This window comes from Microcebus murinus, chromosome 2, assembly GCF_040939455.1.
Source record: "Microcebus murinus isolate Inina chromosome 2, M.murinus_Inina_mat1.0, whole genome shotgun sequence".
Classification (NCBI taxonomy): Eukaryota; Metazoa; Chordata; class Mammalia; order Primates; family Cheirogaleidae; genus Microcebus; species Microcebus murinus.
In genome coordinates this window covers 53,428,694-53,451,498 of record NC_134105.1, presented here as the reverse complement: position 1 = coordinate 53,451,498, position 22,805 = coordinate 53,428,694, and the positions used below count along the sequence as shown (strand labels likewise).

General features: G+C 46.0%; 1 protein-coding gene across 1 annotated transcript in view; it reads left to right on the top strand.

Moving 5' to 3' along the window:
- The window catches only part of WLS (Wnt ligand secretion mediator), a 105,099-nt gene that overhangs the window by 58,978 nt on the left and 23,316 nt on the right, over positions 1-22,805 (top strand). Inside the window, exons 3-6 of the mRNA XM_012767246.2 lie at positions 11,531-11,655; positions 16,669-16,830; positions 18,335-18,471; positions 22,152-22,320. Coding sequence (XP_012622700.1) covers positions 11,531-11,655; positions 16,669-16,830; positions 18,335-18,471; positions 22,152-22,320 — 593 coding nt within the window. The remainder of the gene's footprint in view (positions 1-11,530; positions 11,656-16,668; positions 16,831-18,334; positions 18,472-22,151; positions 22,321-22,805) is intronic.

Here is a 22,805-nt window from a genome sequence, read left to right as displayed (position 1 = left end):
TTTCCTTATTTTGAGATAGCTGATGGCCGTATCTGGCTGGCATCTGTGTGGGTGACAATATCTACACATAGTAGACAGTATCAGCTTCTAAGAATCATTATTTTATTATCATATTTTAAAATACCACACTGCATTTATAAGAAAACTCACATTTCAGAGATCTCTTCAGTGTCAGAAAATGGTGCCTGATTCCTCTTGATGAGAACTTAGGAGGGAGAGCAGGCTCACAGGGCTCTGGGGTAGAGATTCAACCTGGAATGAGCTAGAAATAGAAATTGGTCTCACCCACAGGAAGTAGAGCTCGTGGGCACAGCACCTTTCCCCTTTCCCAGTTGCCCCCCAGTGTAAGGGAGTTTGGGGTGATTTATTCAGCAGCTGGTGAAGGAGCGCTCACCACACTCGCGCTAAGGAAGAGGCCAGAGCTGTGGCCAGTGGAGCAGACGGACGAGTCAGCAGGCCCAGCTCGCTGCAGAAGCGATGTGAACATAAGTAATAGCGGCGCGATGAAGGAGGAGAAGCCCACCCAGGGCTGAGGGGGAAGTACGCTCCCTGAGACTTCGTGTTCGAAGGCAGGTGTGTGGGGAGATGCGCGTAGAGACCAACAGAGGCGAAGGGGTGCTGACGTTACCTGAAAGGTAAGAGAAATGGCTTTAAGGGACAGAATGAGGGAGATGGCTGGGGGCAGAGTGGAAGGGGAGCCCAGCTTAGACTCTGCTGGTGTTGTAGGTGGCTCTTGTTGAGGGAGGGACAGTGGGGCTCAACCAAGGGCGGCAGTAGAATATGGCCTCGCTGCCTCCCAGAGCCCAACGTCAGGGAATGCCCTGGCTGGGTGATCAAGGGGAAGACCTTATCTGCAGATAGAACCCCAAATCCCCAGCGCCATAATTCCCCACGTAAGCCGTAGGAAACAAATGCTCTGTGTGAATAACACTGGCCTGACTCCAGCAATAACACAGCTGTTGAAACAGCTTAGTCACCAGGGCGATGGAGGTAGCGCGGTGAGAGAATGCCGGTGCCGTGATCTGACATTTAGCTGGCTGGCAGCAGCCCCAAGCCGAGCAGCGCAGACTGGTGGGAGAGCTGCGGAGAGGATCTGCTGCCGGCCACAGGCATCCCCTTGTTTCTTTTGAAGCCCAGCCGTAATCCCCTCCCTGGGCAAGGCAGACTGAGGAGGAAAACAGAAAACAGTTTAGTACTGAGGGGAGGGAAAGACATGGTCTGCTCCTTTTAGACACCTGGTTTCTGCCCCTTAATGATCTATGTTTATTTCCTGCATAACTTTTTTTTTATGCCCCAGGCTAGGCAGAGTATAATTTAGATATGGTGAAGATAGAGAAAAAGTGTTCATTTATCTCGTCTAGAAAAATGCAGTGACTGTTGTTAGCTTGTGAGTGTCCAGGGGATATATGAAGAAGTTAGGAGGAAAAGTTCAGGCCCTCCTGCCTTATCTTGCCTGGGTCCCTGGAGCAGCTTCCCCTGGGCAGATTGGAGCCAAATACTTAGCCAGTTTCATCAGGATTTGGGGAGGACTAATAAACTGCCACGGAGTGACCCCGTCCCTCTTGCAGCTCTTTGAAGAATTGGCCTTTGTGTTTTCTCTTTCTCCTGCTCTCCTTCTGCACTGTTTGTTTTGGAAGTTGTTAAGTTAAATTAGCCATCCCTTTCCTTTTCTGGTTACTGTATGAGAATGCAGCTGTCAGTCTGTAAACTCTGCCGTCATCTATTTTTAGATGCAGTGTGAATGAAGCTCTCTTCTCTAATTGCATTCAGAGAGAGAGAGAGAGGAGAGGCGCAGGTAAATTTTCACAGCCATCACATCAGCTGCTGTGAATGCCGTGTGCACAGACGGCGCCCTGGGGAGAAGGCAGAGAAGCCCACTGTGTGTTTTCCTCCCCCGCTGTCAGGTTTGTTTGCTGTCCACATGGATGTCGATCATGGTCAAATAGGAAAGAGCTGTGGCCACATTTGCTTTCCAGTGTTTTTGCACTTACCAGCTTGGATGGTTCTGGTTTCTTTAGCTTTGTTAGGAAAAAATTGGCTCATTGTTGAGTCCGAATTCCTTGGTAAACAAATTCCTTAGAAAATATCCTTCTGGTGATACTTTCTATGAGATGAAATCATCTTAAGCACACTGAGAATTGTGTCAGTGTGGTTGGCCTCAGTTTCCTTGGGATGTCTCTCTGGCCCTTCCCCCAAGCTGCCAGAATCCTCTTCTTGCTTTAACATCCTCCAAACAAAATGCTACGGTGTTCAGTACGAGCCTCCTCCCTTTGTGCCAGACCCTTGCTGCTCTCCAGCCTTCCCTGTTCTCTCCATTCCCTCCCGCGTTCCCCGCTGTATTGAATTAGCTGTTGTCTCTGACGGTACCATGTGATTTTGTGCTTACACGACTTTTTATACACACAGCCTCCTCTGCCTGTAATTCCTTCCCTACCTCATTCATTGCCTAGTGAATGCTTGTCCTGTCATTCACAGGTAAGCACCACCTCTTCTGGATGAGGTGATCCAGAAAATAACGTCTTCTGTGCTACATTTCTTGACCCTGTACTTAGCACCCTTGACCTCTTTGTGCCAACTGTATGTGCTGCTAATGCAGTACTAACCACATGAGATTATATTTAGTTTTATATTCATATATATATATATGCATATATATATGTGTGTGCATATATATATATATATGCACACACACAAACACACACACACACACATACACACACAACTGCCTTCCCCACCTTACTGTGAATAATTTGAGCGCAATGACTTTGCCTTGTATGTCCTTTTATCTCCACTATCGTGCAAAGAACAGTGGGGATAAATGTAGGTACTTAAAAATATTTGGTGGAAGCAAAAATGAATTGAGTTGGATGGTCCCTCTGGCATTAGGGGTTTCCGAGGTATAGATATATTTCATCTTGGTGGCAGTGCTGATTGTTATGGGGTGTTGGTTTCTGATGGTTTTCCTTTCCAGGCCCTGGCAAGGTAGGTTTGAGTAGGTCACCAGAGATAGGACCCCGGGTTTGTTGTACCCAAATGAGTAGTGCACAGCTTTTCTTCTCTGGAATCTCTTGCCAGAAGTCCCATCTATTCTCATATTCTGTGGACTGGATGGACGTGATATGGACGTGACGTGGACTGGATTTATTGCTCTGCTTAAGCCTTAAACCCTAGACCAGCACTAGGTCAGAGAACTCGTTGATTTCTAGCCCTCAAAGTTACATCCTGTCTTCTGCTTTGCCCCACTGTCCCTCTCAAGCTAAACACTAGTGCAATCCCATGTTAGAATTCAGAGGTATAAGGCTGGGGGTGAGGAGACAGCACCTCCCTCAGAATCACACTTTCTCTGAGGTGTGGGGAGGAGGATAGAAGTAGAGGAGCAGGCAGTGGGGAAAGAAAATGTGAATGCTCCCAAAATAGAGCAGACCACTTGTGTGGTGTACGGGTGATGAAGTAACAGAAAATTTGCGCTTGTAAGAGAAGTTGGAGAAGGAAGGTTGATAATCATTAATTGGTAAATGTTTAATGAATATGTGCTGTGCAAAGACATGGGTGATATAGCTGCCAATAAGACTGAGGCAGCCCCTGGCTTTCAGGAGCCTCCAGTCTACATAGGAGAAGGGTAGGGAGAGAGATGTGGGTAATTATTCAGGTTAGGAGCCCTGACTGGGTAAGTGTATGACGTTGGGTGACCAGGGTGCCATGGGAACAAGAGGACGGCTGCTATATAGAGTTCCGTCAGTGAGGGAAAGCAGGAGTAAATCCAGGTGGAATTCTAGAGAGTGAGTAGGAGCAGGTCTGTACAAGGGGGGACGCCAAACACTATCTGCAACTCAGATGTAAAGAAGCCCTTTTGGAATTCACTGTCACAAAAGGAGTGCCTCTTTAAAAGTTCTCGTGCTAGCAGGAACCCTGAGTGCAGGAAGTGGAGGTAGCCTCAAGTAGCAGCCTTGTTAGAGCAGCCGGCATTTATTGAGTGCTTACTGTACACTTGGCCTATGCTGAGTGCTGGGCACACATTATCCTGTGTACTCTTCTCAACCCTAGGAGACAGGCGTTACTCTTAACCTCATTTTATAGATATTGATGGCCAGCAACTTGCCCAGTGTTGGCCACGGTGGGCTATAATCCCAGGGTGTCTGACTGTCTCCAGAGCTGAGCTCTTACCCATCTTCCAAGGCTGGAGGGGAGGAGGCTGTGTTGGAGGTGATCAGCCTGGGTGAAAGGAGTAGGGAAAGACTCATAGGAAACGAACCTGGGTGCTGAACAGGATCTTAGTCTATTATGCCATAGGGAATTTTAACTTTATACTGAGGACAATATAAAGGCATCGGAAGTATTTTAGAGATCATCTCTGGCTGCAGTGTGAAAATTAGACCAGAACAGGGCGAGTGTTGGACGTGGAGGCTGGAGGTGATGGTGGGCTGAACGAGGGAGTGCCAGTGAAGGGACACTGATGGCCCTACAGGACACCCAGCAGAGAGAGTGGACCACGTTTGGTGGTTTGGCGTTATGAACCAAGGAAGAGGAGACACCAAAGGGAAGTGGACATGCGGATTTGAAACTCAGGAGGGAAATCTGGACTGGAGAGGGTGACTCAAATCCCAGGAGCAGATGAAATCTCTCAGGGCGAGTGTGTGGAGTTAGAAAAGAGTTACCCTCCAACCGGGCAAACACCTGTGGATGTGGTTCTTCCATATTCTGTGATACTTCCGATTCATTTATTTACAAAACAATCGATGCGTCCCCAGTTGCTTTTCCAATTGTGTCGCCTTTCAGCAGTGGTAGCCTTGGGTACAATAGGGATTAGTGGATGTTTTCTAACTGAAGATGACACTCCGTCGGTGAAGGACCTGATGTGGATGATGTTCTCCCTTGTTCTGGTCATGTTTCGTACACAGACATGTGATACCTTCAACCGGGTGACAATGCATCAGAGCAAAGCGAGGGACCATTTTGATGATGCTTAGAAATAAGTCTTCTTACATTAGGAAAATGTTTCTCCACGATGCAGATGCTTGACGTGATGGGGAAAGACGAGAGAGGCAACGCGAACCAAACTGTTAGGCCGGCTTGTGAAATAATTGCACTCATTCATTTTTATAACCGCTCACACCCAGGCCTGTAGGGCATCCTAAGAAAACAGCCGGGGCCAAATTTATAATTAGCTGAGTCCATTTTTGCCAGACCTAACCATGGATGTAGGACAGTGTTGGTTTTGTTATTTCCTTAATTGAAAGCGTCAAGAAAAATACAAGCCAGGTCAGAGAGTTTTTGATTGGGGCAGGAGTGCTGGCATAAATAACCCCAGATTATATGTCTGCCAGAGGCTGGGAGGAGGCCGGTCTGCCTGGCCTTCTTCTGAGGTCACGCAAACAAACTCTGGTGACTGGCAGCTCCCCTATGGAACGTGGGAATGCACATGAGCATTTTGAAACCTCTTTCGTTTTTGTTTTTTTTTTCCCAGGGCAAAGGCCCAGGAAAATCAAGGTATCTCTAGGAAACTAAAAGCTTTTGACAACTGTAAAATAATTCTTTATTTTCTCTCATGGGACCTGTCCTCCCCCTTTTCTCCCTTATTTCCAGTTAATTGGTCAACAGGATAACCTAAGGATCCTGGCACTGGATGGAAAGGGAGCTTGAGTTTTCAAGTGCCAGCTATGTGCCAGGTGCTCAACAGCCTTGGGAAGTGGCCCCATTCTTTCCATCCCGCTAGGCAGGAAACTGAGACTTATTTAAGGTTGCTCGGCCAAAAAGACATAAAGGCAGAATTTAAAACCAGGTCTGTTTGGTCCCCAAGCTTGTGCTCTTTGTCCTATCCTGGCTAGCTAATTTGCATGTCAGATATTGAGAGGGTATAAAGTATAGGTGAGTAGCACCCCAATAACTTTCTCAATGAAACTTTGTTTGTCCTTTCATCACTTCACCACCCCCACACCGCCCCAGGAGCCATCTCACATTAAGCAGCTACCTTGGATTTCTTGGGGACGCTGGACCTCTTTCCTAGCTATTTGTCCCCCATCATTTTTGGCTCATAGAAGGGACTTGTTCTTTTCTCTGACTTTCTACTTGCCTGCAGGAAAGCTGATTGGCCAGTGCTTTTCTCAGGCAGGCATGGCAATATAACTAGGATAGAGATGAGGGCTTCCTCAAGATGTGATCAATCAGTGCGTCCCAATGTGGAAAGGTGTGGGTGTTTCTGCCTGTGACAATACAGTGCAGTCCGAGTCTGCTCCTGCAGAACCCTGGAGCACAGGTGTCCTCGTGTCAGAGTGCCAGCCCCATAACAGGCCGGAGATAGTAGGTGTGAGGAGCTGCAGTGCCTTTCCACACTTCCCTTCCTGGGATTCTGAATGAATTCTCCGCCCAACCGAAATATGTCTCAGGAGCCATTTGAGAACCATGAAGCTTGGCCAGCCCGTAGGACCTGTGGGCTTCCCTGCCAAAGCTGCTCTTCTGGTTATAGGTGTGGGAAACCATGGATTGATTTCAAATCTATAAATGTCTTATGCTCATGCCCTACAACCTTGCCCCATGGAACTGGTATAACCAGTGTCCTAGTTTTATAGGGAAGGTTTTCCAGTGCCAAATGTAGCCTGGCCTTCCTGCCACTCTCCCAGGGAGTTCAAATTGGATTCTTTGCCTTCATTATCTCCAGTGGGGTGGGGGTGGAGGTGAAGTCTTGCCCACGCGCTATCCCAGGAGTCACGAAACCGATGTTTTATTAAATGCGACATAGTCATTAAAGCTGAACTTTATTTCTGAGTCCATGGAAGGCAGAAGAGAAAATGATTCAGAGGGCCAACTTCACAGCTTTGCTGTGTTCCTCTGCCCAGCGCTTTCCTGTTTTTGAGTTTCATGATTCAGGTTTGGATTAGGGGTGCATGGTGGGAAGCTCCTTGTGCCTGAAACCTGGCAATTCCTTTGAAATAAAGATAGATTTCACTTCCCTAATAAAATGACAACAACAATAGCTCACCCTTCAGGACTTTCTGCTCTGTTCTAAGCATTTTTCGTGCCGTAACTAATGTAATGATAGCAAAATCCTAGGAGGTAAGTCCTGTTCTAACGGGTAAGAAACCCAAGCATTCATGCTGGTGGGAGGGTAGAGGCATGGTACCACACAGCCCAGCCAGGGAGGCAAGAGGGTCTCTTGAACAGGCCAGTCTCCCTGTGGTTTCTGTTTTTTATGTGCATCATGAAAGATGGTGAAATGCCATAAGACTACAGGCCATGAAGCTCTAGAAGGCAGAGCCTGGTGTTTCTAGGGGTTGGGCATTCTGAGTTTTGACTTCTCCACCTCACGCACAGGAATGATGACACCTCTGCCCCAGAGGTGCACAGGAAGTAAGGAGATGATGTGTGAGGATCAGGCAGAACATGCTGGATAAATTTATTGACCAATAATGGAATGCTTTAGGAAGAACTTTACTTGATGTGAAATGGAAAGACAAGAATGGTGTTGTGGCGGCCAGCATGAAGAAATTAGTGTCTCTTCCGCAGAGTGACTGCGAGGTCACCTGAAGTTTTACTAGCTGACCTACGTAGAGATTTGTTTTTGTTTTTTATGAATTAGTTACTGACATTTAAAAATTGGGAGATGTTTTATAAAAACCTGACTTTCTGGTTTCTCCTAAAAAAAAAAATAAGATCTGGTAAGACGGACCTGTGCTTCCTCATGACAGCTATTGACTGGAGCTCAAAGCAGCTGCCTCGTTGAGCCAGGGCTGGCTCCCCGTCCACACCCAGCCTGTCTGTGACCACACACGTGGTTAGGGCCAGAACCACGACACGAGCGCCAGTGTTCCCAGACCTCCAGCTCAGTTCTCTTTAAACCATATCGTGCTTCTCTGGTCAGCTTTACGAAATGACATTGTGTTGGTTCCAGCAGTTCTTTTGCTCAAAGCTCAGGTTAGAGAATTCCAGACGTTATTACGAGCCATACTTGCAGCCTCCCAGGAACACTGCATATTTCTCTCCTGTAGACATTTTGGAAGGGTATTTGGTCTGAGTTGAGTAGCTAATTTTCATGAAATGTTCTTGATTCAGCTGTTATATTTCTTCTGAATTCTACTCTTTTCTACCAATAAAGGTAGTAGAGAGTAGTGGGGCCCTGGGGTTATCTGGACTGAAGTTGAAGTCCCAGCTCGGCCACATACTAGCCATGTTTTCTTGGACCATTTGTATAACTTCTTCCTCATGGGACATTCGTGGGGGCTGAAGGAGAGAACGCTGGCACATGCTGGCATCTGACGAAGGAGAGCCGTTGCACTTATTAAAGACAGCATGTTCATATTGTGTGACTGGTTTGAAGGGCTTCTTAATCACAACTTAGCCCGTTTGCTTTAAGCAGTGCAAAAAAGATGGTTGTCTTTTAAAGCAATTGCAAAACAGTCATCTTCCTCATGTTGCTGACTGTAGTATGCTTAATGCAAGTTACTTAATATCTGAGGACCTCAGTTTAGTCATTAATCAAAAGGAAATATCCATGTCCACTTCATAGAGTAGTTGGGAGAATTGAATAAGGTAAATTAAATGCAAGCACAGAAGTCACAGGGGTTTCCGTGCTTTCATTCAGTGGAGTAATTGTACATTAAAATAGTGTTTACAGTTTTTGTTTTGAACAACATATTTTAAAACGGTCTTTCCTTGGAGGACCCTCAACACGTTAGATAACTGCTGAGGCTGGGAGCAGGCCAGCAGGCGAGCCTACCTGGCCTTCTCCCCCTGAGGCATCTGCTCTGAACCAGGCCTGCCCCTGACATTTGTGCGGCCCGGGGCAAGAGTATCAATGAAGGCATGCCTGCCATATGTCTAAGTATTTAGAAGTGATAAATCAGGTCAACAAACTGTTAAGCCAAATATGTTGCATCCTCTAATTATGACAAATTTATCTTCATAATGAACTGGAGAGCCAGGTTTGAATTTAGGATTCAATTGGAATTCTCCTTGGGATTCTGTGTCAAAGTGTGACTGACCAGGAAGTGTGGGCCTCTCCACCCCTTTTCTTCCCCCCATCCCTGGCTCCAACCCATACAGAGCGGGCCCTTGCATGCTTGTGCGTGGACATCCCAGCTGCCCAGGCTCAAGCTCCATTCATATCTTCCTACAAATAGCAGCCTTTTGACCATTCCTGACCACCCAAGGGTGCACAAGTGGTTGTCTAGTTCCTCTTGGGAGGCCGGATCTGTGGAAGGGGCCACACGGGGCTTGGAAGTAGGATCGGACCTGTCTGGGCAGAGGGTTCTGGGGTCCTGCATTCCTTTTTCATGGTCTAGAAGGGGGATGGGCAGGCTCTAGGTGTCCCCTTCCTTTGAGGGTCTTCATGTCCTGTAAGGAATGGGACAGCTGTAAGGAAGAGGGCCAGATGCTTTAGAAGTGTGGCACCCAGATCCAGAGCCCCTCCTGCCTGTGTCCAAGGCCAGTGCTGCTCTGAACCGAAGGGCTCTGGGGAGCTCCCTACGTGAGCTGCTCGTAGCCTGGTAGAAGCTAATAACTTCTTTTACAGCTTTTCAGATGTGTACTCTTGAGTCCTGTGTTTCCTCAAGTGCCCTTTCAACATAACTGGAAGTCTCAGTTCCTAATCCTAGTGTTAGAAGCGAAAAGGATGTACCTTGGTGCTTAAGATTGGCCTCCCAGCTGGGAGCTCTGGCCTGTTCTTTGTGTTGACCACTGGGGCTGCTAAGTGGGAGCAGTCGTGGCCAGCCTGGTCCCTGGCCAAGGGCATGGACAACCCTGAGCATTGCAGCTGCCAAGTGGGGGGTTGGTTGCATAGTCTCTTCTACAGATTCTTGTTATTCCCCATGTTCAGCCCTGGGTCTCTGTACTGCCAGGTGTCCTCAAGTCCAGACTCTCTCCTTGGACTGTGCAGAGACAGGGGAATGTAGGAGAACTGAAGGTCCAGCCAGTGCATGTGCACACCTTGACGCAGTCACCTGTTGTCAGTGCCATGGGTTATCTTGCCTTCTGCAATTCCTGTTGCTTTCAAATTCTTAGTGGCTTAGAGTTCTGTCAGACACATTGGCCTACTTTTCCAGAATATTTCTTCTCTGGGAGTTTCCTGGAGGCTATGGCTTCCAGGAAACCTTCAGCTGTTTGTCCTCTATAAAAACTGTTGTAATCTCTGGTCTGCTCATACCTTTTGTTACTTAATATCTTTTGTTTCCCTTTGCTGTCTTTTTTTTTTGTAGAATTTCAGGAGGACGGGGATGAAAACAGAGTGTCCAACTCACCATGTTTGAGGATTTAAATAATAATAATAAGATAGTGGGTGCAGATGTTGATTGAGGGTTGCCTCTATATCAGAGTGGCCTTGCACCCCTTCTTTGGCATATCATTTCTTCCTCTTCCTGGATTTCCTCCAAGAATGAGGGACTTACCAGCTTTAAGCCACACTAGACCAGTGGATAGAAAAGCTCTAACTTTCCAGACAGCAATTATTCTTATCTTTTCCCTCTGTGACTTGTATGTGTTCAGCTTCAGTAAACATTGATTAAGCACCTACTGCACACTAGGCAGCATGCAGTGTTTTCACTAACTCGACCTTTAATCCTTTTCCTTATCACAACCCTGGATAATACCAAAGTGGGTGTTACTTTTCAGATGAGCAAACTCAGATGCCCAGATACTAAGACTTACTGAGTAGCCAAAGCCTAGAATTGAGCCCATTTTATAACCCTAGTGGTAGCTGGCTCTTCAATCTTTTTGGAAATGTGGTTTGTCCTTTTTGTTGTTGCTCTTCACTTAGACCTCTCTCTGTTCTTAAACTTGCTCACCTTTTGTCTATATAAAACAGACAAGGTGAGTGGATGCAATTTTTATTAATCTAATCTCCTTATCATTTATATAATTATGTATCTATTATTATATTCTTATCTGTGTATAAGTCTTTAATTTTGGAAAAACTTGTTGCCTTTTACATTAACTTCGTCTATAATATAAAGAGGTTTTGAGTTTTAGAGAAGCAGCAGATCCTATATTTGAGAACTTTGGGGAGTAATTTTAAGAAGGGTGCTTTCAGACCAGAGTATTTTCAGAGGAGAGAACCAAAGGGATTTTAAATCATATCTGAAGGGTAGTCAAAAGATTTGGTCTTGTTTATCAGAAAGGAGAGAAAACACAGGCAGATGAGGTATGATTTTCAAGCACCTTAGGCACTTTTAGTGGAAGAAAGAAGGACCCCATTTTCTGTGTGCCTTGTCCGGGCAGACCTAGGACCAGTAGTACAAGTTATAGGAGAAGATCTGACCGTGAGTCAGAAGCTGACCATTTGAGCTGCCTCAGAAGGAGTGCATCCTCCATCTCTGGAGGAGTTTAGATGGAAGCTCTTGACTTTCTGGCAGAGTGATTATGGGAGGGGACTCAGCATTCAGCCGAGACTTTCATCCTATGACTTTCAAGCCTCCTGGTTTGGAATGTGATAGCAATGAATATATCTCTTTTGTTGGTTTCCATGGCAAAGCCTGTAGGAATTTCTTGAACTGTTTCTAAAGTATCTTTCCCAAACCCATTTCTGAACTGTGCATTCTTGCAGGAGAGAACGCAGAAGTCTCCATGGACGTGTCCCTGGCTTACCGTGATGATATGCTTGCTGAGTGGACTGAAATGGCCCATGAGAGAGTCCCACGGAAACTCAAATGCACCTTTACGTCTCCCAAGGTATGATATCTTGATGTCTAAGTTGATGGAGTTTTTATTTGGTTCCCAGGTATGTGGAAAGATTTGCTTTACACTTCGTACATGTGTCCCTTATTTCTTTGCATGCATGACCCACAAAGGTTGGTCATTATCCTTCCTTTTTTTTTTTGAAACAGAGTCTCACTCTGTTGCCCAGGCTAGAGTGTTGTGGTGTCAGCCTAGCTCACAGCAACCTCAAACTCCTGGGCTCAGGTGATCCTCCTGCCTCAGCCTCCCAAGTAGCTGGGACTACAGGCATGCGCCACCATGGCTGGCTATTTTTTGATATATTTTTAGTCATCCAGCTAATTTCTTTCTAGTTTTTAGTAGAGACAGGTCTTACTCTTGTTCAGGCTGGTTTCGAACTCCTGGCCTTGAGCGATCCTCCCGCCTTGGCCTCCCAGAGTGCTAGGATTACCGGCGTAAGCCACCATGCCTGGCCCATTCATGCCTGGCCTTGGCTTCATGTTAGCAGAGAAAACAGCATTGTTGATATTTCATGTCCCTGCGAAGCAGGAAAGAACAGAGGAAGGAATGTCTGTTTGAAATTGTTTAGTTGTTCCTCTCTATGAAACAATTCTTGGTTATTTGGTAAATACCTGAAAGTGTTTGGAGAACATTGCTAAGTTATTGTGAGGGGTACAATCTAATCTGTTTGTGTTACATCCAATACTTGTGTCTGCTTCCCAGTTTCTTAGGCATCTGTGTGTTGCCAAAGTTAATGTGCAGGTATGAAGACTAACAATCCCAGAGACAACCACAGACAAATACAGGACCTGAGGGAGGAAATGTTTCATTTAAGACCTCCTGGTTGTCTTACCCATTTTTAGGACTCTCCCTTCTCCAGTTTTTCCAGGAGAACCCATTTAACACCCCCACCAGAGGGAGGTTACTATCCCAAATTGAGAGTGGGAAGACATTTTCCTGTGGGTAAAGGTCTTAGATTCCTCATAAATTAACACACTGGGATTGACTGTGACCCCCAGGGGACCGTGGGATTGGGTGGTATAAGCCAAGGGCCTTTTCAAATGGCAGGTGCTGCTCCCATACACCTCCCCCCGAGCCCCACCCACTTTTGAAAGTCTCAGTGAGGGTGAGATGGAGCCACGGTTATTGTTACTCATGGTTACTCACACCACGCTCCTCCAGAGTATTGGCCTGGAACACCAGCAGCTGGGTGATCTCTGGTGTTCTTTTAGGGACAGAGATGTTCTCATTTTCCTCGTGAGAAATGCATGAGAGGCCAGACTCTCCACGGAAGCACATTGTTAATTATGTCTTTTCTCATTTGACAGCTTCAGCTCAGTTGCCCCTGAAGGATTTGGACAGCTTTGTACTACCCGCTCCTTTGAACGATTTAGTTCCTTTACTGTCCGACCACTGGCCTCTCCTAACTTTTCTTTTGCCTATAACTGTGAAGTTAGGGTTTCCTGTGAAATAGTAGGAACATCAGGTTGAAGCCCCTGAGTACCGTGCCCCAGACTTACCCACCCTTCCCTAAAGAGGAGGAAGGTGGGGCAGGGGCAGTCTCACTGTATTAATGTGAGTTAAAGGAATTTGGAGCAAGGCACACTTGGTTTTCCAGGTGGTATCACTGACTGTGTGACCTCAGAGAACCTTCCATAAACCATCTGAGTTTCAGTTTCTCTTCTGCAAAATGGGATAATAATAGCTACTTTGGGAGTCTTTGTAAGGACCAAATGAGATGATGAACCTTACAAAGGATGACCTTACAATGTACATCTTGTACAATATCTTGTCTGAGACACACTTGAGAGTCAAAGGGGATGTTGACTGGATGGGCCACCAGCACAGGAGGTGTAAACTGAGGGTCACAGGCAAACTTTACACCCTACAACCTGAGCTCTTATTGCAGTGCCTGGAACTTCCCTAGGTTTCCTAGACCAGAGCTACAGAAAGTATGGTCTAGGCCGGGCGCAGTGGCTCATGTCTGTAACCCTAGCACTCGGGGAGGCTGAGGCGGGAGGATCGTTTGAGCTCAGGAGTTCGAGACCAGCCTGAGCAAGAGCGAGACCCCCATCTCTACCAAAAATAGAAAAAATTAGCTGGGCATGGTGTTGCATGCCTGTAGTCCCAGCTGAGGGAGGCTGAGGCAGAAGGATCGTCTGAGCCCAGGAGTTTGAGGTTGCTGTGAGCTAGGCTGATGCCATGGCACTCTAGCCAGGACAGCAGAGTGAGACTCTGTCTCTAAATAAATAAATAAATAATTGGCTTAAAAAAGAAAAAAATTAAAGAAAGAAAGTATGGTCTAAAGGACCAAGACTATCAGCATTACCTGAAAGCTTGGAGGAAATACAGCTTCCCAGGCTACAGCCAAAACCTACTGAATCACAATCTCAGGGGGCAGGACCAAGGGGTCTGTGTTTCAACAGCCCTTCAGTTCATTACCTTAAGCTTGATAAATTTTTGATATATTTTTAGTGCCAAATATAGGGCTCCCCCGTACCCTACCAAAGCCATCTGTAGGTAAAAATGAATGGTAGAGAGACACGAGAGGAAGCAGGAGAGAGCACTAGCTACCATTTTAAGATCTTTGTATGCAATGGAGGAAATTAATGAAAACCTTTCTAGCTGTCACTGCAAGTTGATGACATCTTTGAGAGGAGAGACTAGTTGAACACCCAAGCTAGAGGGCTTTTGGATATGGAATTTCATCCTCAGAACACGGAAAGTCGTCTCTCACCTAACTTATACACGAGCAGCCCCCACCCCCCACCCAGCAGAGGGAGGGGGAGGGGTGTTTGCTGCAACTGCTTCTTAATGATGGCTGCTTAATTATCTTTAGGATGTGTTGATCCCTTTCAAGAAAGATATTAAACCCTGAAAGGTGGGAAGGAAATGAATCATCAAATCTGTGCTTTTTGATTGCAGTGAAATTTAGTCTTGAGTCCGAAGATTAAATGAGAAATTGCTTTAAAGCTTTTAGTCCCTGGTGAATTGTGAAGTTTAAAAAAAAAAAAAAAGTCAAGTTGCCACCTGCTGTAATTTGTCCTAATTAGCTAGTCTCATGCTGGAGTTGGGGGAGGACTGAGGGGGGTGGGGGAAAGGAAGGAGAAAGAGAGAGGAATCTTTCTTCTTAAATGCCCTAAATACTGGCAGAGACAGAACTTCAGTGCATAAAAAAAAAAGGTCCCTAACAGGATACAGTGAATTTGGCTCCAAGACAGGCCAGGCCAGGATCCTGGAAGCCAATGTGTCTCTCTGTAAATTTGTTGAACTGAGATAAATTTGTCTCATGGGTGGTGGTGGTGGTGTTACCCTTACTACAGACAGGGAAGTGTAGGACACCAGACACCCATGGCAGGAAATTAGAAGTGACCCCAGAGGCCATCTTATTTAACATTCTCGCTTTACTTAGGGGGAAACTGAGGCCAGATGAGGTGGGGTGACCCAAGGTGTACCCCAGCAAAGGACAAGGTCGGGACTAGAGTGGGAGCCTCCTGGCCTGGAGTTCAGGACTCTTCGTCACAGCGCAGTGCCTGCCTGTGGGCAGGGCCGGGGCAGAGTCATTCCTTCCGTCCTGCCGCGCTGGGTGTCCTCTTCCCCGCGGGAACTGGGGGCAGCAGGATGGTGCGACTGGACTGGGAAGGCCCATGTCCTCGTCCTACTACTTTTGGGACCTTGGGCAAGGCACACATCAAATGGTAGTTTTGTTCCCTTCTCCTTCAAATTCTCAATTTCTATAAATAAAACAAGACCCTGACATTTTATTTATAACACATCAGAAAACTGTCCCGTTGCTGTTAGCACAGAGGGTAATCGGCCCCCTCGATGCGGCTTGATCTGAGGGGGAGTTAGAGCCTGTGGTGTGTTTTCAGTGGGACCCGCAGAGCTGTCAGTCCAGCCCTGATGTGTAAGTGTAAGAGAAAAGAGTAGAGGGGAGACAAAAATGATCTGTAAGGAACCATCATCACCTTGCAACGGAGGTTTGAAAAAGAAGCAGAATTCTTTCTACCGAAGAATTTTTTAAAATCTCACATGCCAGCTCTAATCACCTGGTGGTGTCTGAGAAGAGCCGCTCTCACCTTAGAGGATAAAAAATGGCCACGGCTGATGAGTTATGTCTGCCATGGTGGGGAGGGAAGAGGAGGGTGCGTGAGCCAGGGGTTTGCCTGCTCCGCCTCACCTCGTGTGTCTTCTGTCTCCTGTCTCCGTGCAAGTCTGTTTATCCGCATGGTGAACACACTGGCTGTGTCCAGTGAGGACCCTACTCTCCAGTCTCCCGCCACCATGCGCGGGGCAGTAACTCTTAAATTGTTTGGGGGGACAGAAGCCCAAGCACCTTTTCTAGAAACTCGGCTAATTTTTTATTAGGATTTCTGCTCCTTTCTGCCATCTTGCTTATTGGGGCAGTTAAGAAGCTTTTGAGGCAGAAAATTCTGAGTGAGTTTCTCTAGTAGACAATCTCATTATTGCCTTTCTTCCCTTTCTGTCTTCTGCAAATTCCAAGAGCTCCTTGGGTTGCTTCTTTTCCTGTCCAGTCAATAAAGATATTTTCAGCTTCTTGTAGCTTCTCCTTCAGGCCCAAACCATGAAAATAATTAGCCATCATCAAAGAGTGTAGTGAACTTTAGCAAGAGCTTCTTCCTAAACATTTAAGAAGTTGACGGTTCCACAGAGCCTTAAAGATCTCTGATGACACACTGCAAATAAAAAGCTCTCGTAGCCCTGGTGGACCAGATTAGTCTGATGTGAGGCTCTTAAGAAGATTATAGACCTGAGAAAGGTGTTAAGAGATTAAAGATATCTCTACTTTTTACCAAAAGTTTCTGGTTCTACCTTGAATGTGGCTTATTTTTATTTTTAAGGGCTGGGGGTAGCTGGGTGATGTGCCCTATAATCTGTACCTCTGAGGTGTACCTTTAAACATCAGCTTTTTAAAATTGGTGATAAGAGTCCAATGTAAGAGAATGTGGAGATAGTCTATTGGAAGTAGTGATCCTGCCTCAAACCCTCCCTCTGCTCTTTTTCCAGACCCCAGAGCATGAGGGCCGTTACTATGAATGTGATGTGCTTCCTTTCATGGAAATCGGGTCTGTGGCTCATAAGTTTTACCTTTTAAACATCCGGCTGCCTGTGAATGAGAAGAAGAAAATCAACGTGGGCATTGGGGAAATCAAGGATATTCGGTTGGTGGTAAGTGAATGACACGGATCCAGTGGGCTGTGACGCTAGAACACTGGCCAAGCACTCTGGTTCTCGGCGTGTGTATTGGAAGGGAACTGCATCTCACTCTTGGCAAGCTCCTCGCCTCACTTGTCTGATCTGAGAAATGGGAACAATAACATACCCGTGACAGCTGAGATCATAAAGTGAATTCATTTGTGTGAGAGATTACAGAAATTGAAAACAATGCAATTATTTCACCCACTTAAGATTTTAAATGGGCTTAAGATCATTATAGCTATTATAAGATCATGATATTATAGTCATAATTGCATAATGAAGATAAAAGTAAATAGTAAATTTTCTTTTTGACCTGTTTCACCTTGTAAGCACAAATGTTGAAGGGAACACTGGTGTTTTAGGTTCTTTCCATTTTATTTGTTTAATTGGGGGAAAGGTAGAACATATGGAGTAAGGAGGCTATTTCTCTTTTTAATCTAACAAAAGGTCAGACAAGAAATACATATTTATCATAGAAGATTATAAAGTGTAGGTAAAGATATAGAAAAGCATAACAGTTACCTGTATTATTCTACCTAGAGAAATAACCACTATTGAGATTTTGATATATCTCCTTTTTCTATACACCTATACATAAGTAATAGTTCCCTTACAAAAGATGGGATCATACTGACCTGACTTTTATTCCTTGCTTTCTTCATTTAATGGTATATATAACATAAATGGTGAATATAATATAAATATACTTTCTAATACTGCTTTGATTTTATTGTATAGATTTTGCTTAATACATTTGCCAGTCTCAGCATATTGAGCATCTAGGATATCTGCAACTTTTCAATGCAAACATTACAAAAAAATCTTTGATCATATTTATAGTCTTTCCCTTAGCATGGGAATAAAAGCTCTTGTAGCCTTGGTAGACCAGATTAGGCTGATACGAAGCTCTGACGAGGATTGAAGAGCTAAGAAAGGTGTTAAGAAATAGAAGGTGTCTCTGCTTTTTACCTAAGAACGTCTGGTTCTACCTCAAACGTGGCTTTTTTGGAGGGGGAGTGGCTGGGTGAACATCATGCTTCCAATGTGCCCTGTTAATCTGTACCGCTAAGGTATATGTTTAACCATGATTAGCTTTTTAAACTTGGTGCGTACAAGGTAGGAGAATTCAGACACCATCTATTGGAAATAATGAGGTTGCCTCAAACCCTCTGCACTTTCTCCCAGACCACAGAGTATGAGTGCCGTTACTGAGACCGCTCGGCCCTCTTCATTTCTCAGTCTCATGTCCTTAGCATACAGTGGGCCCATTTGTAAGCCTTTTGCTATATATTGCCACAATGCCCGAGGAGGGGCTGGGGTACATGAGGACAGCATATGCTTTGACTCTGAAAACTCTGGATCGTGGAAGTTCCGCAGACAAGGTCCCCACTCACCTCTCCTCAACATGCATTTGATGTTAGAAAATAATACTAAGATATATTCGCCTTCAAAATTATCACTGGTCTCTGTCTAGGGGATCCACCAGAATGGAGGCTTCACCAAGGTGTGGTTTGCCATGAAGACCTTCCTTACGCCCAGCATCTTCATCGTGATGGTGTGGTACTGGAGGAGGATCACCAGGATGTCCCGACCCCCTGTGCTTCTGGAAAAGTAAGAGCTGGTTTCCCAGGGCCCGGCATGCTCCTGTCTTTGCTGGGGTCTGGTGCCAGCAGGCAGTGTGCGATTTTGGGCCGGTGATTTGACCAGGGATCATCCTGGACTCCTTTTTCTCCTTCAGCTTTCACATGCAAATTGTCATTAAATCCTGGGGTTCTGCCTCTTCTTGTCTTTCTGGCTCTTTCTCCTGCCTTTGCTCCCCATCCCGACAGTCAGAACCAGACGCTTCTCCCTGCTGCAGTGGAGGAGCTGCCCTGCAGCTCAGTAAGCGGACCCCTTTTCCTTCCGGAAGGACGGTGCTCACGCACATATACTTACTCCCTTTCTCTCCCCAGCACGGACGCCCCCTTTTCTGCAGGAACGTCCAGTAATACACAAACATGCTCTGCCATCGTCTGTCCTTAGACAAAACTCTCCCTTTCCCAGTTTCCCCCTGAAGCCACATGCTCTTTTTCTGCTCCTCTTTTTACCCCAAGACTTCCCAGAAATCTTGTCTGCATGTCTTCTCTGTTCTCTCTTGAGTCCAGTCTAGTCTGGATTCTTCCCACTGTCAGAGTCCAAGTCATGGCACCAAAGATGTCTAGATTCAAGTCATGGCACCAAAACTGTCAGGGTGGCTGTCTGCCCTCAGTGCCTGGTGTGCTTCTTGGCTGAGGAATGACCAGACACACCAACGTGTCGAGTCCAGACCATTATCTTGGAAAAATCACGAGCAGGGCCAATATGACGAAGTAACCCCAGGTAGGAAGCAGTTTCACAGGAGCAGGTCTTTATTATAAAACAAAATGGTTCTGTGTCCATGAGTGGAGAGAGGCAGACCAACCCAGTCATTCATTCATTCATTCACTCATTCACTCTCACTCTCTCTCACTTCTTGGATTGTTTCCTTTTATTAGCCCAGTCTGGAGGAGAGCTCTCTGGAGCTCTGGAGGTACAGGATGTTATCAGATAATCAACAGGTGTCCTCAAAATTGCATGTTTGTGTAGGAGCTCCCTCTAAGAAAGCCCACCTGGGGGCGTGAACCACAATGCAGATTCAAGTTAACGGCATAATAATTGCCCTTAGATTACTCTGGTCACTTTCCAAATCCTGTTATGCCTGGGCGTGGGAATTCCCAGACTGAGAAAGCACCCCTCCTTCCCCGGATGTAGCAGTTGCTCAAGATAGGATTAAGGGTGTGGCAGCACCAAAATGGAGTGCCGGCCCTTATCCTTCGTCCCAGGTGGAGCAAGTGCTGGAAACAGCACCACAGCAGGGCACCCCCCATCCCGGGAAGAACCAGGGATCCTAACTATCTAACACCACCACACCACTAAAATTGCTCTTCACGGGATCACCAGTGACCTTCACATTCCAAATCCAAAGGCCATTTTTCAGTCTTCAGTCTTCTCGACTCATCACCAGCCTGAGACATTATTGATCGCTCCCTTTCTTTCCAGGGGCCTCCTCCCCCCTCCTCTTGGTTCCTCTCCTTTGCTGACTCCGCTCAGTCTCCATCCCTGCTTCCTTCCACCTTTCCAACCTCTTAAACTGTGGAGCCAGAGATCAGTCTTTGGACCTCTTCTCTTTATTAGCTGTGCTATCTCCCCAGGTGATCTCATCTAGTCTCATGGTCTTAAAACTCACCTAGCCTCTGACGACTCTTAGTTTATATGTCTCTAACCTCAGCCTCTCCAACCCTTGACCCAAATATTCCAGCTGTCTACTTAACGTCTTCACTTGCATGGAAAACGTAGCATGTACAGTGAACACTGGATTTCCTCCCACTTCAAACCTGTTCCCTCCCAGACGCTCCCATTTTAGTCAAAGGCAACTCCATCTTTCCAGGTGCTCAGGCTGGAAAGGTAGGAGTCATCCTATACTTCTCTTTTTTCACACCTCTCATCCCACCCACCAGGAAATCCCACTATTTCTACTGCTGCTTCCCTAATCTAACTAACCCACCATCCTTTCTTACCTGCACTTACCTTTCTTACCTTAACAGCCTCTCAACTGCCCTCCTTGCTCCACCCTGTTCCACCCCACAGTGATTCACACTGCAGCCAGAGTGCTCCCGTTCAAGTGTTAATCAGATCCTGTCACTCCTCTGCTCACAGCTGTCCCTCCACTGGCTTCTAGTATTCTTTGCTGTGGCCTATAAACCCCCTGAATGGTCTGGCCCCTTGCCACCTCTGATCTTATCTCCTGTCCTCTTCACCACCCACCAGCTCCCTTGACGGTGCTCAAATACATCTGGCGTTCCTCACCCCAGGGCCTTCGCACTTGCCCTTCTCTTCATCTGATGTGCTCTTTCCCCATGTCTTTGTGGCTCGATTTCTCATTTCCTTCAGGCCCTGCTCCTAATGTCTCTTATCTGAGAGGCTCTTTCCTGTCCACCTTATGTAAAATCATACCCCCATCACTCTCCATTCTCTTGCCTAGCTTCGTTTTTCTCCATAATGCTCATTCTTCATTTATTTATTATCTTTCCCCTGTACTCCTCTGTTATCCCATCTGAAAGCAAGCATCGCCAGAGCAGAATCCTTGTTTATTTTGCTCACTACTCTATCCCCAGCATCTACAACAGTGCTGCACATAGTAGAAGTTTAATAAATATTTCTTGAATGAATGAATGAATCATGACACTCCATGGTTTCTTAAAGGTAAATTTTAAATTCTCTAATGGGGTATGCACATTTCTTCACAAGGTTAGCCCTTGTTCTTTCTCTGGTCTCTTGTTCTGTCAATTCCTGATATGTGCTACATGCAGATCTGCAAATGGGCCAGGCTCTTCCAGGCCTCTGTGCCTCCATCTGGGCTCTGCCCTCTGCTTGGAACACCCTTTCCACCTCCCTAACCTCCACTCACAGTTCAGCTCAATTTCTGCCCCTGTCAAATCAGAAGTACCAGTAGCAGCCTTCTGTGCTTTTATACTTGTACGATGTTGCTTATTTTATTCCATTTCAGTTGTCTCTTTCTCTGGCTCTCCCACTAAATGCATCTCTGTGAGTGAAAAAAACAGTCCTATTCATTTAGGTATCTGTAGCCCTAGCATACGTCTGGCACATGATCTGTGCTTCATGAACATACGTGTTTCATGGGTGTGGAAAAAAGTAGGACTAAATCAGTGATATAAGAATGATATTTTAATAGAAAGGTGGAAGTTAATAGTGTGATGGGGCAAAGTGACATAAAAGCTAAATAAGCAACCAAAAGAATTTATATTTCAAATGCGTTTGGAGTCATTTATTACTGAAATGAATATGCTTGTATAACTCATAGTTGCTGAGGATATCATAATAATACCGAGTGTTCTTAATGATCAGGTTAATGATAACCTAAGAAAGGACAATTATACTCATCGAGGTCTATTTGAGAAGAAGGTAAGGGGGCAGAAATATTTCGGAAGCTCTTGATCTGAGGTGGCACCACAGTAAAGCGTGTGGCATTAGGGGGTTAGGTTCAATTATATTGAAAGGTTAATGTAACACTTCTCCGTTCTGCAGTGGTGCCAACTAAATAGGGCATTTTACCTCTCTTTGTGGCAACTTATTACGAGAGCTAAGAAACTGATCCAGTGGCTTCAGTCCCAATAAGTAACATCTCAATTCTCAAAATCGAGTTCTGAGCATTTTGTGAAACTCTGCCCTCCAGATGAGTAAAGTGACTTTCCTGGTTATTTTCTCACCATCAGAGTCATCTTTGCCCTTGGCATTTCCATGACCTTTATCAATATCCCAGTGGAGTGGTTTTCCATTGGGTTCGACTGGACCTGGATGCTGCTGTTTGGTGATATCCGGCAGGGCATCTTCTACGCAATGCTCCTGTCCTTCTGGATCATCTTCTGTGGCGAGCACATGATGGTAAGAGCCCCCGGGGGAGGGACAGATGTCCTCATCACAGCTGCCCTGTGCGGGATGCTGAGCCGACACCCACCTCCCTCTGCCTCAAATCAGCAGTGGGCGAGGCAGAATAAACTGGTAGTTGCAGTGGGAGCTCCGGAGTCAGACCCTGTGGTTCCAATTCCTGCTTTACCACCAATTGATTAGCTGAGTGGCCTTAGGCAAGTGACATCAGCACTCTGAATCTCAGGCTCCTCATCAATAAAATGAGATCTAAAGGCCTGATGTTTAGTGTTTTCGTGAGAATCAATTGAGAGAAGGTGAGTAACTTACACAGGAGAAGATAAATCCGCAGTTTCTAATGATGATGATTATTTCATGTCCTTTGGCTTCAGCCCCGCTTGTACCGTCCCCAGGAACAGGTTAACCCCCAGAGGACGCAGGCCTCATTCCTTCCAGCTGGCAGTTTGTCCAGCTGGCCTAGTAACCCCCATGACCCTGAAATA